The sequence below is a fragment of the Crocodylus porosus genome, unplaced genomic scaffold, assembly GCF_001723895.1.
Source record: "Crocodylus porosus isolate Cpor-Errol unplaced genomic scaffold, CroPor_comp1, whole genome shotgun sequence".
NCBI classification, from domain to species: domain Eukaryota; kingdom Metazoa; phylum Chordata; order Crocodylia; family Crocodylidae; genus Crocodylus; species Crocodylus porosus.
In genome coordinates this window covers 4,259,751-4,275,582 of record NW_017728931.1, presented here as the reverse complement: position 1 = coordinate 4,275,582, position 15,832 = coordinate 4,259,751, and the positions used below count along the sequence as shown (strand labels likewise).

The 15,832-nt window shown below is 47.4% G+C and overlaps 1 protein-coding gene and 1 long non-coding RNA gene across 2 annotated transcripts; one reads left to right on the top strand and one right to left on the bottom strand.

Annotated features, from left to right (window-relative positions):
• The first annotated feature begins 6,285 nt into the window (after positions 1–6,285).
• Positions 6,286–8,047, top strand: LOC109315887. The gene is given in 3 exon segments (XM_019543851.1): positions 6,286–6,336; positions 6,940–7,147; positions 7,150–8,047. Coding segments are annotated over 3 exon segments (942 nt in total). The 3' UTR covers positions 7,833–8,047.
• Positions 8,048–10,685: 2,638 nt separating this feature from the next.
• On the bottom strand, positions 10,686–10,978 carry LOC109316034. The gene is made up of 2 exons (XR_002102639.1): positions 10,919–10,978; positions 10,686–10,758 (listed from the first exon to the last, which is right to left on the bottom strand). It is a non-coding gene; the product is annotated as an uncharacterized LOC109316034 (long non-coding RNA).
• Between the last annotated feature and the right edge of the window lie 4,854 nt (positions 10,979–15,832).

Here is a 15,832-nt window from a genome sequence, read left to right as displayed (position 1 = left end):
GGGATCATCTGAAGAGCCTGCATATTAGAGTCTGGTTCTTGAACTGGGACAGAGCAACTCTGCTAGCAGTGGAGGGGAAAGCATAGCTCTTACTTGTAGTAAAGTGGCCCCAACCAAGATGAGACCTCCACTGTGATGAGCCCTTTACAAAAACATTAAACAGTCTCTGTTCTAAACACATTACAGTCCAAATAGGCAAGATGGAGTACACACAACAGCATGTTCTTAGTCTTCATTTTATAGTTGGTGAAATCAGACACACATAAATTATGGCCTAGGTCCCTAAAGAGGCATAAGCAGGATTTATCTGCCATCTCAGACACCTAATTCTAAAACTGATCATCAGAAATCCTGCTCACCTGCCACCTAGCTTAGGGCTGCTTAAAGTCATCAGGAGCCTAGGTTCTTGACATACAAGTCTCCCAGGCACCTAAATTCTGACCCTGGGCATATTAGTCGTGGCAGATCAGAGCAGCTCAGCACTTATCTCAAAACCCCAGTCCACTATTCAGGCATTCCCTTGCTGCCATGACAAGGTCTGGTTAGTGTTCTCAGGGTACGATGCTCTTAAGTCTGATGGTCAAGATGTGATGTTGAAAGGAAGGAGGTGTAGGTCAGATCCTCTCAAGCAGAAGAAGGAACTGAACCCATGTTTCCCACATCCTGGATAAGTGCTTTCACTAATAGGCTGTTGATAAAAGAGTGGGATTAATGCCTCCCCCAACCACCATGTTTTGAAAGGAATGACATGGCTTTTTTTAAATAAAGGGCTTAGGTGCCTAACTCCAAGAGAGTTAGGTTCAGGCTTAGGAACCCTGAGTTGATGGAAATACATCTGTGCAACCAAATATATGGTGCCTGAGCCCCAGGGAGGGGAAAAATTTAAGACACACCTTTGTTCTGGGAGTTTGCAAGTGGCTACCTCAGGCAGCTCTCCACTCAGCATGCTCTGGCTTTTTTGGATCCTATTGTGAGGCACTTAGTTTTCCCCATGCAATGTACAACTTAAATGGTGTGAACTCTCTGTGAAGAGGCACCAAAAGATAAGGGCATGTTTGAAAATATACAAGGAGTTTCTATCAAAGCTACATTCAGCTTTCCTGAGTCTCAATTTAGGACTTTAACCACAAGCTAAGCCTCTTTATTTAGCTTTTACAACTAGATCTGACATGAGGTAGGTAAAACAAGGGGGTTTAAATGGTGAAACTGGGCCAAAATGCAGATAGCTGTGCTTAAAATAGCTGTGTTTGCTCACTGCTGCACAGTGAACTGAAATGATTTATTATAAGCTGTACCAGAATATATTATTCATGTTAGAGGCATGGGAAAGGTCTTTGATATGTATCTGAAAGAGCTTCAAACCCATAAAAGAGATAAATTTTGTATGAACAGTGTCACTGAGAGTATAGATGAAACTCTCAGACACATCCTCATATCACATAATATAATGTAGAGCCACTATACTTACACAATCCTTGCATTAATTTCACTTAAAAGAGAAGTTCATTAACATATCTATGTACAATGATCATCTACCCAACCCAGGACTTGAGGCACAGCCATTATGTTTTAATTTTCTTTTAATACATACTGCAGTCTGGGAGTTGTTTGAATTTTCTGGTACCCTAATTCCCTCACATACTTCACAGCAGCCTTAAAATCTGTTGATCTTTTATTAAAATATTGTTGCTCCTAAATGGAAGCTTGTCAGTGCCACAGTTCTAGGTTTGCATGATTCCTTTGTGATAGCTTTTAACACCCATTCTTCTCCCAGAGACAGTCCAGAATTTAGGGCCACGTCCACATGAGTGCAGATGTTTGGTTCCCTGGGGACAACTAGCAGCAGCACACCTTGTGCTGCCACTATATGTCCACAGGGAGACTTACCTGGGGTCCTGGGTGGCTCCTGGGGCTGCAGCAGTAGCAACACCTGCCACTCAGAGCCTGGCTAGCAGCCAGAGTGTGGCTCTGGCCAGCCAGGCTCCAATTTTGAGGCACGCACGCTGCCCCTGTGTGCGCAGCAGTGCTTTTTTTATTTTTCAAAAAAAAAACCCTGCGCTGCTCTTTTGCAGCACAGAGACCAGCTGAATGTATGATACCACATGGCCATATTCATATGGACACAGCCTAGGAGTTCAGAGATGATTCACTTGGTTCAAATAAGCAAGCGCTATGTCAGATGCTTCCAGATATTTCTTTCTCCTCCTCCTCCTCAGCACCTAATGGCAAGATTAATCAACATAAGGAAGCAGGCTGTAAAACATATAGAAATGAAAAGCATATAGAAATGAAAAGCATCTGGGCCTCAGCTCATGCAATGGGACAAATCCTCCATCAGCTGAGGTGGAGCTCTGCTGACTTAATTCAGGCATGACACTAGCCCCAAAATGTTTGCGTCTTTCTGGGATCGAGCAAAACAAGCACACCGATTCTGAACTAACAGCGAAGCCCCACATTCAATGTCATCTAATTGGTTATTGAGCAAACAGGATGTGTCAAGGACTCCTTTTGCACCATCCTAAATTGTTACTTCCTGTACTCATCTCTGGCTACTGTTTGGATTAGACTGTGATTAATTATGGTTTTATTTGCTTCAATAAAGAGACATCTAAGTGCTTGCTACAATTGCATTTGAAACAATAATAATAAAGTTTCCCAGTAAATGCCTGCAATTAAAGCATTCATTATTAATAGTGCTAATTAACCTCATACACTAATCAGCTGGTAAAGTGTACACAGCCCAGGCAAAAAAGAACAGCTCACTTAAGTGTTTAACTAGCCTGCCAGGAACAGAGCTCACAAAGTGTGACACTGGTTGCACTGACATATCACCAAGCTCTGTAGGCTCAGGGGTTAGCATGGCTGCTGTGTACTGCATCACTGATAGATTCTAGTCTTAGTGTAAGGGAATCCTTCCAGAGATGGAGAAATGCCAGAGGTATTAATCACTGCATTTCATGCGGCCAGCACAGGGGAATAGTTAGGATTTCTGCCCAACTAATCTGTCATCAGCCTCCATGTCAGCCCTTCTGACTCCTTGCTAGAAGGGTTCACTGCCTCCATGTCTGTAGACAATGCAATTTACATTTAGATCCACAAAGGTGTCTGATTTCCATTCAGATGCTAATTCCCCAGTTCCCTATTGATTTTATTTCCTGTTGACTTCATGGGAACAAGCACTTAAGCAAGGGTTGGTCTCTTAAATACTTCTATGGATCGGGCCCTTAGAGTCTTTGAGCTGCCTTGAATTTGCCTGAGAACCGGTTCATCTGGGCCCAGGGGAGCACAAACATGACCTTGGCACTTCCATCCCAAACCACACTGAATAATCCTTGCCTGTAGCTAGGGTGGCCATCATAGAGGACATTCCAGTTTTCTGCTACTCTGTCCTCTATTGATAACAAACCCAACGCCTTTATGCCCTCTATTTTTGTCTTCAAAAGAAAATAGTGGACATAAAGGTGTTGGGTTTCAAATCAATAGAGGACAGAGGACAACCAGACTATCCTCTTTGATGGCCACCCTACCTGTAGCCCTGGCCATGATCTTTAGCCAGACAAGACACCGTGGTCTCATCACCTGGAAAATTGTCAGCAGTAACGCTGGAACTGCTCAGTGACTAGCAGGACTGGGCAAGTTATCTTTGGTGAATACTGCAAAATAATCAGTTGTGGAAAAACTGAAGCTGTGCATGAAATCAGGTTAAGTTTGGCAGCTTGTTTCAGACTAAAAACAAGGGGGAGAGTTTCAGAAAAGGCCACAATGTTTCATTTTGACATTTTAGAAGAGAACTATTTCAACTTTTTGTTTTAAAGTGTTGCTGATTGTTTAGAAATTAACCTATGCTTAGAGAGAGAGAGAGAGAGAAAGAGAGAGAGTTTTAAGGGGGTTGAATAACCCACAAATGGAGCAAAGTACTTCATTTTAAGTCAAATGAAACAAGTCACCATTATTCAGCTTCCTTATTTCATTGAAAACTGTAAACATGTTCTGCTTTTCTGTTCTGTAATTCCACAGGCTGTAAATTCAATCCTTGTTTTATCACCAGTCTAGTTAGTATGTACCTGGACAACAGGAGTATCCTACTGATCCTTCATAAATAGGGACCTACTTAATTTGTGGTTTTGCAAAGCCATACCTTTGGGGTTCAACAGCACACACAATGGCCTGGAGAACTCTCTGTGTTTCAGGTCAATGACTTCAAAGGAAGCCCAAGCACTCAGGCACTGAATTAGGTTAAGTCTGGTAAAGTGTTTCAAACTAAAAACAAGGGGGAGAGTCTCTGAAAAGGCCACAGCCTGATTCAGTGCCTGAATTGCCACTGAATGCTGTGGTGTTGATTTCCACATCTTCCTACTTCCTCTTGCCCTTGTCCTGCTTCTGCTCCAAAACAAGGAAAGGAGAGGGTTGGGAACAACTGGGGATCTCTGTTCAGATTTGGGAGGTATGTTAGGATATGCTGCAGTCATGCCTGAATATGGATCCTGTTTCTAAACCCTCAGCCCCCACTTATCTCTGTGCTGCTGTGCCTATGCTTCTATTTGCACCAAGTTTAGGCTAGCTAGGGGTTACTAAAGTCACTTCTGTAGGGCATGCAGGGAATGTAGAAAGAAGATCATGGAACACTAAGATGTCCATATGGGACAATGTGAAATTTGCCTGACCTGCCACCCCCTCCCCTCAATCAATCATAAGATTTCATAGATTTCATAGATTTCATAGACATTAGGGCTGGAAGGGACCTCGGGAGATCATCGAGTCCAGCCCCCACCCAAAGGGCAGGAAGTCAGCTGGGGTCATAGGATCCCAACAAGATAAGCATCCAATTTGCTCTTGAAGGTGTTTAATGTAGGTGCTTGAACCACCTCCGCTGGCAGACTGTTCCAGACCTTGGGGGCTCGGACAGTAAAGAAATTCTTCCTTATGTCCAGCCTGAAACGGTCTTGCAGGAGTTTGTGACCGTTCGACCTCGTCATCCCATGGGGCGCTCTGGTGAACAGATGTTCCCCCAGATCCTGGTGGTCACCCCTGATAAACTTGTAGGTGGCCATCAGATCACCCCTGAGCCTGCGCTTTTCCAGGCTAAAGAGTCCCATGGCTCTCAGCCTGTCATCGTAAGATCTGTTTTCCTGACCTCTGACATCAATCTCTTCTCCCTTGTCCAGGTGATAGGTCACCTGGTTGTAGAAGGAAATGAGATTGGTCAAACAAGACCTACCCGCAACAAACCCGTGCTGGCTGTCCCTTAGAATGTTAGCCTGGGCCAGTCCCTCAAGGATGGCCTCCTTAATAAACTTTTCTAAGATCTTCCTCAGGATTAATGGCATAAGAGCTGCCATTAATCAAACTAACTTATTTTAGAGCAGTTTTGCTGTCTGCTAGTGCTTTCTATGTCATAGCTGGTTCCACTCCTGCCCCATGCTCCATGCCCCATGCCCAGGACACCTGTTATTTCCACCAGTTGGCTGGGACTGGTATCCAAAATCCAGGAACATCCCAGCCAAACCAAGACGTATGGTCACCCTATGAATCACCCTCAGCTGGCTACTTGGCTTTCAGTGCTGCTCTTCCTTGACTATTTCAGTCTTTTAGAGACAGGGATGAGCTAAAACCCATATCCAATCTCCCCCAGCTTTAGATGTCTCCCTGCACTCTATCTCTGATGCAGCTTGGCTTAGTTCTTTCTACATCTAATGCATCTTGGCTTAGTTTGCTGACCTTGTCATTGGATCCAGCTTCCCAGAACTCTAAGTTGTACTGCCGACTTTGAGACTCAGTCTTCAGGCAGGAAGCCAGGGGGAAAGTGGCATTGAAAGTCCTTGAGTTTTCCTTTACTTTCATTCCCAGGACTGGAGGAGCCAGTTCCACTGCAATTGAGTAACCAGGTGTCAGAGCAGTCCTAGCTTGTGGGCTGGAGTGCAGCTAAAAGCTGCCCTCTGAAAATTAAGTTCTTTCTGAAAGAGAGGTTCTCCCCCTGCCCCCCTCCCCAAAAAAAGTATCTGCTTTCCTTGAAGCATTTGAATTTTTCATCAGAAACATAAACATCCAAAAAGTTGAACTCTCTGGGGCGAAAGAAATATCTTAGCTAAAATAATCTGATTTGAGGCTGAACATTTTTGGCATCCAGAATTCCTGGGAAAAATGAAAATTTCCTGTGAAAAAGGATCCCACTTTTTGACCAGTGCTGAGGAAGGGACTGGTTTAGGAGTAAGGACACCTTGGCTCTGCCACTGGCCTACTGGATGATCTTAAATGAGTCCCTTCACCTCTCTGTGCCTTTGCCAAATGAAGGAAATGATACTGCTATTGCCTGGGATCTCTGGAGGGAAAGTCCACGTAAGAGCTAAGGATTATCATTTATAACATCTGTCTACAGTGACCAAACTGCTTTGTGGCATTCTCTCTTGCAGGAATGGACTGAAAACTCCTGCTTGCCATTGTTGTCCCCTTGTTCCTCCTTCTTCTCCTTCCTGCCAATGCTTTCTCCATTGACTGTTTGTGCAAAGAAGTTGCTAAAAGCGTGAGGAGACCTCAAGCTTTGGTATGAAAAGATTGGGGATGATGGGGGTCCAATCCTGCTGCTAAGCCCCTGCAAATATTCCTAATAGCTAAGGCAGATGAGGAGGCAAAGATGCTTGGCACTTAGGATGGGTGAGCCAGTCAGATAGGATGCTCCAATGTACTCCTTGTCATTTGCATTGCTGGAACAGTGGGCAGCTTTGCTCAGAAAGGAGCCTCCTTGCACTGGGCACTCTGCATATATGTAAATTAGTATAACTCCACTGTCACCTACCAGGGCTCCATTACTGATAGGTCCATGATCAGAGTCATTCTCTAAGACTGTGATGCTGGCATGTTGCACACCCATTGCCTTGGCTTTAAAAAACATCAGTCAAAGAAAAAAACCACATCTAACCTGCAAATCTCATTCCTTACTAGGATTTTTCCTGTCTAAGTCCTCTGCCATTGGTTCTTGAGAAGAAGCCTAATGAGGAACAATTCTTTGTGGAAGAACTGGAATCACAGAAGAAGAGGAGCAATCCCTCAGCAAGAAACAACGTATCACCAGCAGCTTCCCTCCTTCCCTTGTCGCAGGAGGAGGATAACTACAGTTTCACACACTACATTGAAATGCCTCTGTTCCCAGAGACCCACATTGCCAAGTGTCCGGCATGAGTCAGAAAGGGTTGGAGTCCAGCTCTGAATCAGGAGTCTCCCAGCTGGATGGAGGGTCTGTGCACAATCTTACAGGGTGCTGGTTCTCTCATTTAGTCTGGATGGAGACTGGGGAGGACACCTCAGGGTTCCAAGACAGCAAGAAAACCTCCCGTTCGGCCAGCTCCTCCTCAGGAGACTCCAGATATCCAACAGAAGGATACAAGCAGTGTAATGTGGACGTGGACAGGTGCCAACAAGAGGCCTTCCTTCAGGTGACTGTGCTGACAGAGGGTCTTCATTTGAACCCTTCCTCTGAGGACCCACATCTCCCTGCAAGGGGCCACCTTCACCCTGACCTGGAGAGGCTTCCCTTCCCTAAGCACATAGCTTGCTTGAAAGGAGGAGTCTCTGAGGACTCCAGTGAGCTCCCTCCCGGAGACAATGGTCTTCAGACTTTACAGTTCACAGAGGATGAGGACATTTCAAGTGACTGTGACAGCGAGACAGACTTTCTGGCCACACACGCAGCAGGAGGAACACTGCCTCCAGCCACCATGCTTATGGAGACTTTTGAAGCTGGGGTTTGGGGAAAGCATGGGACCATGGAGGAAAAGAACTACCAAAAGCTTAAATTCCAGGGCTGTCAGCAGGTGCATTATATGTCAAGAAACTGATGGCATCATGGGAGGAATGAAAGGACAAGCGTTTGTCAGCCTGTGCCTGTTTGTGCATCACTACCCAGACAGGGTAGCTTCTATTAATGTCTGTCCTATCACATGCTACAGCTCCAGTTGCAAAAAAGGTGTGCTTTCACTGCAGGTAGCTAACACTCATTCACCATCCTGCTGCAGAAACCCTGTGGCCATAAGTCCCTGTGATTTTACTGCAGGGCAAATAGGGAAACTCAAACATGGGTGGGGTGAATGGTGAAGATCTTGCAGCAAACACTGCAGGTTCCTTGCCATCCCATAGGAATTTATGGTGAGATATGGAGTGTGTGCTAATTATCTCTCTGTAAAAACACTGGTGTATCAGAAAAAGCAAAGTCGGAAACAACCATCCCATGCTGGTAACGTGGCAGGTCTCAGTCACATGTGGTTTGGGACCCAAGCTGATATACCACCAGTTGCTCATCTGGGGTTGTAAAGTTATTCCTCCTCCTTGGTGGCAAAAGTAAGGGTTGGAATTTGCCTCCTTCAGACAGTTTGCCATGTTTGCTTTTGTGGGATCGGGAGAAACTCATGGTCACCCTGTGTCACAAGAGAGAGGAAAAATCATGGCGAAAAATATAGGTTGTGTTTATGTTTGTTATTTTCTTCGTAGATTTATAGATGTTAGGGGCTGGAAGGGACCTTACAAGAACATCAGGTCCACCCCTCCTGCACTTGGGCAGGAAAAACTGCTTTCTTTTGGTTTGTATAAAAATACGTGTGTTGGAGGCGAAATTTGTCTCACTGAGCAGAGCAGCTCAGTGCTGCTATGGATTGATCGAGAAGTGCATGTTTGCATTTGCCCAGCCAGCCCAAGTGAAGGCAGCTCTACACACCTGGGAAAGCCTGCTGCCTTGGTTTGAGTGATATTCTATGTGCTCCATCTCCTGTCTCTCCTCCCTGGACACTATTTGCTGTCAGTGGCTACTGTTCCCATACTGGGTGGGTCTGGAGCTTGCCCCTCCTTTTGAGCAAAGTCAAAGCTTCACATAACTACATAAGGTCGGGGGCAGAAAATAGACCAAGTGGCTGATGGTGAGACCTTGCACTTTTACTTATATTTCCAGGTCAGAGGAACTTGTTACTGTTCTATTCCAATAAAGGAAATAAGGACAAATGAAACTACTAAATAAGAGACAAATGCCAGTAGCACATGTGTAGGTTGTATTGCCTTTGGTGGGGGTTCATGCACTGCCTTTGACTTCCCATCTGCAAGGAGGGAAGGACAGCAGGATACTAATGGAGGCCTTTGATACTCACCTCCTTCTGAGGACTGGGAGATCCAAAGGGCAGATCAGATAATGTGGGAGCTGGTTAACTGCATGCAAAGCCTTTCATCATCCCATATCACTGTACCTCATGTCTTTTATGACTAGAAACAGCAACAACAAGGCTCTGAATGAGATTGGTAATCCAGAGTATTGCTTCACACCAGTCCCAAGGTGGGACTGACACCTGTCCCCAGAGGTCTGTGTGAAGTGAAATGAGAATATTAATGGAATATTAATCCAGTTTCTCTAGAGGGGAATCCTAGCCGCAGAGACCAAACCAGACTTCCTTCCTTCTTTAAATCTGAAGAGAAAGCATGAGCAAAGGGGAAATAGCACATGGAAGAGATCCCATTTCTTTGTAGAAGGAGTTAAGATTATGGCCTAGTTTTCAGAGGGACTGAGCACCTGCAGCAGGAGCGGAAGTGAGATGTCCGTTTCTGAAGTTCAAGCCAGAAGCATGCAATAATCGAGGGAAACTGCTACATATGCTGTACACCTGACCTGCCACTAGCAGGCACTGTTTTAGAAGACTGATGTTTGTGATTGGCACCCTGTAAGATGCCGCACAGCCAGCCTTAATAGCACGGCAAACTTTGGCATAACTTCCCTGATATGGAATTGAGACACAGCACACCTAAGATCACAGACCTTGCTGTTGCTAAGTTGAGAGAAAAGTGGTCATGCAGGTAGGCCTGTGCAGAAGGGGTGTCAGCCTCTCACTGTGCTTTGGCAGAATAAAAGAGCCTGATTAAGCCAGATGCCATATTCACATAAAAATATAACAGCTCCTACATCTTGTACAGTTGCTCCAATCACTTATTTATTTTACTTGTCCTGTATGTCCTCCAGTATATGCAGTCACATGCTGCACTTAATCACACCTATTCATTTAGCAGTACATGCAACCATTCTAGTATCATCGGGAGAAGCTCCCTCCCCCTCCATGAATTACAGCCATCTCAAGAAAAACAAGAGCAAACCCTCTGCAGTGAGAGTTTGGCACATCAGAGGTCTCTGAGAAGGGACTCAAGAGGTCTCAGTTCAGATCCCTGTACCAGTACATGTCTTCTAGACCCGCCACTTACTCTCTCTTTGCTTCTCCATCCTCATCTGCTAATTGAGAATAGTGAGGTGCTTTGCTGGGGGAAGCATTGTCCAAAATGTTTCCTGGTCCCTGTTGAAGCTGTCCTACAGCCCAGGTCAATTCTGCAGTTGGCCAGCCAACCTGAGCCAAAATATTGTTCATCCAAGTGTTTCAGGTGGTATTTATGAGTGAGGGATCCCATGCAAGAAATTATTAGGGGGACTTAGTGAATTAAGGAGCAGCTATTACAGTGTGTGGCTGGTAGGTGGTGAGGAAAACAGTTTGCTTGGAGCCAAGGGTTATGCAAGGATGCAATGGACTTAAGGGAATGGCCAAACACTAGGCCAGTGCAGAAGCTGAAGCTAGTGAATAATTCTCCCTTCCCTTTCAGAGGAGGCAACTTTATCCCCAGTCTGACTTACCACTGTATAAACAGTACATCAGGCATCTGCTCCAGTTTTCTTTTTTTATTCTAGCAAGAAAATGATAAACTGCAGTTGGCTGCGGGAAAAACCCTTGTGGCACTTGCTGGCACCTTTTACAATTGGGTGATGTACGAGCTGCAGAGTCACGTGGGCATCGTGGAGCTCCCTCCAATTTTGTTCTTGATTAGACTGGGCAACAGCCTATGGTACAGCATTGCCTCCCTTGCTTCCGGGCTCTGATCTGAGATTGTGGAGGGAGGAGCTAGATACCACTCTGTCCAATGGGGCCATCATAAGTGAGTTGTATTTGGGGCCTGAAGAGTCTGGCTCCTGACTCTAAGGTGCCACCATCTAACTTCTGTAGCAGCTAGAAAGGCCTTCAGGACAGGAAGGAGTGGAGATCAGATGGGCAGGATCCTCCACTCCCTCCTTCTCCCCTGCATCTGGACATGGGAGGGGCAGCAGACAGAGGATTGTCCTACACTGGGGAGGTCTCTGTGGTGTTTCTCTGACATCTTCAAAGCCCTTTTGTGCTGCTCACCGAGCATATTCCTAAGAGTGAGGGATGAAGGTGGACAGGAATGTCTCTAACAGCACAATGTATCCTCCTCTGGCAGCACTGAGGTCTGAGCCCTACCTCGTGCTGATGCATTTTGTGCTCAGGCTGGTGGAGACCAACCAGATGAAGCAGGTGCTGTGTGGAGGTGAATGCCAGCCCCTCCTGCAGGTGCCCCCAGAGGGTACCCAGTGCCTAACACAGAGCCTGGGCCTCATTGGAGTGCCCCACACTGGTAAGCGGGGCCTCCACTGCGCTTCCTGGGCCTGATTCAACCATGAGTGGAGAACCTTCCCCTCCCCAGGCTGGCTGGAGGCTCTAAGCCGCGAACAGGATTGAGCCCTTTCTGACTCTTCCAGAGTATTTTCCAGGAGCAGTCAAAAAGGCTGGAGCTGCCTCTAGGCTCTGGGGCAAATGGAGCAGATTGAATCCTAGTTATAGCCTCTGGTACCTGCTCTACCTGTCCCAAATTCTCCATCTGCCCTGAGTAGCGCAGGGGCTGCTGGGACATTCTCATGACTACCAGGCCTGCATGTCCTGCTGCTGCAGCAGCACCTCCTTACTCCAATGTTCCTGTGCAAACATCTTGTCTTTTCTCCCCCTGTGCAGCTGTGGGAGGCTTTGCCCGAGCTGCCAACATGAAATTCCAGATCAGGGACGAGAGCCCATTCCCCAGCTGTAGGGCAGCCGACTACTGTTTCCATGTGCTCCCTTTCTTTAACCTCATGAGCAGCAGCTAGCTGAGCAGTGAGGACCAGGAGTTAAGAGCTTCTGTCTTTCTAGTTCTGTAGCATGGCTGTCATGTGTCACTATGTCTGCCTGTCTGTGCAGTCCTGGCAGGGAAGACCCAGTCTCAGGGGTTCATATCATGTGCCTGAGAATCTGCTCTGCCCACAGGCAGTGTGCAATTGTGTGTGCTAATGGGTGCCTGTGAGCACAGGGATAGGGGGCAGCTCCTTCCGGGCATGACTCATTCAGTGTCCAGGCAAATGGCAGCAAGGAGGATCACTCTCTCTGAACATGAATCTGGGCACATCAGTGCAGCGGGGAGATATGACTGCAGGTTCTCGACCACCTGGGCGATAGTGATCATCACCTGCTGGAATTCCCCATCCAGTGTCAAAGGCCTGCAGCAAGGCAGCAGCCTTGGATTTCTGGAGGGTGGATTTCAATGAGGTAAGGAAACTAGTCGAGGAGACACTGAGGTCCAGAGGGGAGGGGAGTTGGGAGTCCAACAAGAGTGGTCGTTCCTTAAGGAGACAATCCTCCAAGCCCAAAGGACAACAATCCCAACACAGATCAAAGGGGGCAAGAGTGCTCAAAAGCCCTCATGACTCACCAAAAGCATCGATGAATGTCTCAAAGCTAAAGAGGAGGTGTACACCCAATGGAAGGGATGGGCTATCACCAAGGAGGACTATACCTCCATTGCTCAAGACTGTAGGGGGGCTGTTAGGAAGGCCAAGGCAGAGATGGAACTGGGACTAGCAACCCAGATCAAGGACAACAAGAAGTCTTTTTTAAATGCATAGGGGGTAAAAAGAAGGTACCAGGTAACGTAGGGCAGACTCTGCAGGACATGCTAGGAAATCTGGTGGTTACACCAGATGAAAAAGCTAATCTCTTTAACAATTTCTTTGCTTCCATTTTTTTGAGCAAGGACCTAAACATCCCCCCCCACTGAGATCCCCAATGGATCCAGAGGAGGCACTGCCAGGCCCAGGGTCAGTGAGGACCTAGTCAGGGAACTTCTGGTGGGACTAGACATGTTCAACTCAGTAGGTCCTGACGATCTCCACCCCAGAGTGCTCGGGGAATTAGCAGAGGTCATTGTGGGACCCCTGGCACAGCTTTACAAGCATCCGTGGTGCTCTGGTGAGTTGCTTGAGGACTGGAAAAGGGCCAATGTGGTCCCCATTTTCAAAAAAGGAAGGAAGAAGGACCCAGGAAACTACAGACCTGTTAGTCTTACCTCAGATATAGGGAAGCTCTTTGAGAAAATTATCCAGGAGCACATCTGCGAGGGACCAGCAGGGGGGATCATGCTTAGGGGCAACCAACATGGGTTCATTCAAGGCAGGTCCTGTCAAACCAACTTGGTGGCCTTCTACGACCAGCTTACAAAATCTTTGGATGCAGGGGTAGCAGTGGATGTAGTCTTTCTGGACTTTAGGAAGGCCTTCAACACTGTCTCTCACCCAATTCTCATTAAGAAATTAAGTGACTGTGGTGTCGATGCCTACACAGTCAGATGGGTCGCAAATTGGCTGGAGGGCTGCACCCAGAGAGTGGTGATGGAAGGGTCTTTTTTGACCTGGAGGGATGTGGGCAATGGGATCCCCCAGGGCTTGGTCCTCGGGCCCACGCTGTTCAACATCTTCATCAGCGACTTGGATGAGGGCGTGAAAAGCACCCTGTTCAAATTTGCAGATGACACTAAGATGTAGGGAGAAGTGGGCACGCTGGAGGAGAAGGACAGGCTACAACTAGATCTGAACAGGTTATGGGGTGGGCAGATGATAACAGGATGGATTTCAATATGGACAAGTGCAAGGTATTGCACCTGGGGAGGAAGAACCAGCAGCATACCTACAGGTTGGGGAACTCCTTGTCAGCACAGAGGCAGAAAAGGATCTTGGAGTCATTATTGATTCCAAAATTAACATGGGCCGACAGTGTGGGGACGTGGTCAGGAAGGCTAACTGCACCTCGTCATGCATGCTCAGATGCATCACGAGCAGGTCCAAGGAGGTGATCCTCCCCCTCTATGCGACATTGGTCAGGCCGCAGTTGGAGTACTGCATCCAGTTCTGAGCACCGCACTTCAAGAGGGATGCGGCTAGCATAGAGAAGGTCCAGAGGAGGGCCACCCCCATGATCAGGGTGCAGCAAGGCAGACCCTACGAGCAGAGGCTATGGGACCTGAACCTGGTCAGCCTCCACAAGAGAAGGCTGAGAGAGGATCTGGTAACCGTCTACAAACTGGCCAAGGGGGACCAGCAGGCTATGGGAGTGTCCCTGTTCCCCTGAGCCCTACTGGGAGTAACAAAAAATAATGGTCACAAGTTGACTAAGAGTAGATTTAGGCTAGACATCAGAAGGCACTACTTTACAGTCAGGGCAGCTAGGATATGGAACCAAATTCCAAGGGAAGTGGTGCTCACTCCTACCCTGGTGGTCTTCAAAAGGAGGATGGATAATCACCTAGCCGGGATCATTTGACCCCAGTACTCTTTCCTGCCCATGGCAGGGGTCAGACTTGATGATCTGCTTAGGTCCCTTCCGACCCTACCAACTATAAAACTATGGTCCATGAGCCAGCCCCAGAGCCATATCCCATGGCCCCTCCCAGCTGCCATAGATGGGAACCATGCAGATAGGCCTGGTCGAATGATGGATCAAGGACGCTGCTGACCTGAGAAGGAGAAAAGCTGGGCCTCTTCCTGATCCAGAGCAACCTCCCAGAAAGTCTGTTGGAGGGACTAAATTCTGCGTTCCCTCTCTGTAGCCGCAGTAGGCTGCAGTCAAGGCACTGGGACCTGTGATGGGCCTCCTTCTTCACCATGAGAGGTATTGCAATACTGATTTTGAGAGGCTCCCGTGTCTTCTCCAGCAGTACAAGGGAGGGGTCAACAATTTTCATGTCACAGTGGTGAGACACTGCCTGGGAAACCAGCATTGGCCCTTGTCTATATGCATGGGTGTGCGCACTGGCACACATGTGTGCATGTACTACTTGCCCTAGGAATTCTGTAGCTGTCTTGGAGCTTTCCTGGTGCAGTTCAAGACTCCTTAACAGATCGACCTCAGATACCCTTGGGGACTAAACTCACAGCAGCCAGGTCTGTAGATCTTGGCTGTATTGGAAATGCTGCTTCCATTTTCTAGAAAGTCTGATAAAGGGAGACAAAAGAAATAAACGACCGAACTGCTCCTTCCAGCTGAGTTTCACTCCACTCCCTCTGGGCTTGGCCTCTCAAAGCTCCTTGGGGTAGAGAGGATTGGAGGTTGTCTCTTGTGGAGTGCAGGGATTATGGTCAGGGCCTGGCAGTTTAAAACATGGAGGTTTGGGGCTCCCTGCTATGGATTATAGAAGTGGATGGCTACCACCCCACTGCCTGTGGAACGTGTCTCTCCTGGGTGAGACAGGCTGCGCTCTGTCTTTGCTCATCCTGAGGCCCAGCAAATCCAAGTCCCATTAGCCAGACAAACCCAGATCATGGCAGTGCAAAGCCCCACTCTGCTGGTGACCTCTCTGCTGGCCCAAAAAGAAGAAAACAGGTGGTGGCCTCCTTGTCTCCCCTCAGTCCAACTCAACTGTTGGGGAGATCCATGCAAATCCCTTTGTCATAGCAAGTCAGGACCAGAACAATCAACCCTGTGGTGTGAGTCCAGCCAAGAGCAGCCATGCTGCTAAAGGGACCTGGAAATCAAGATCCCCTCTTACTTATAGTCTGGATCTTTGAGTTCTTGGCTCTTGCTGTGATTGGAGTGATGTCTCCTGGGACTCAAAAAAACTCTGGTTCAACTCATAGACAGTGGGAGTTCAGGATCCATTCCACACTTTCATCTGCACCCAGATAGGACGGTGGAGAATCCCTTTCCTTCTTCCCACAGGTGTGTGATAT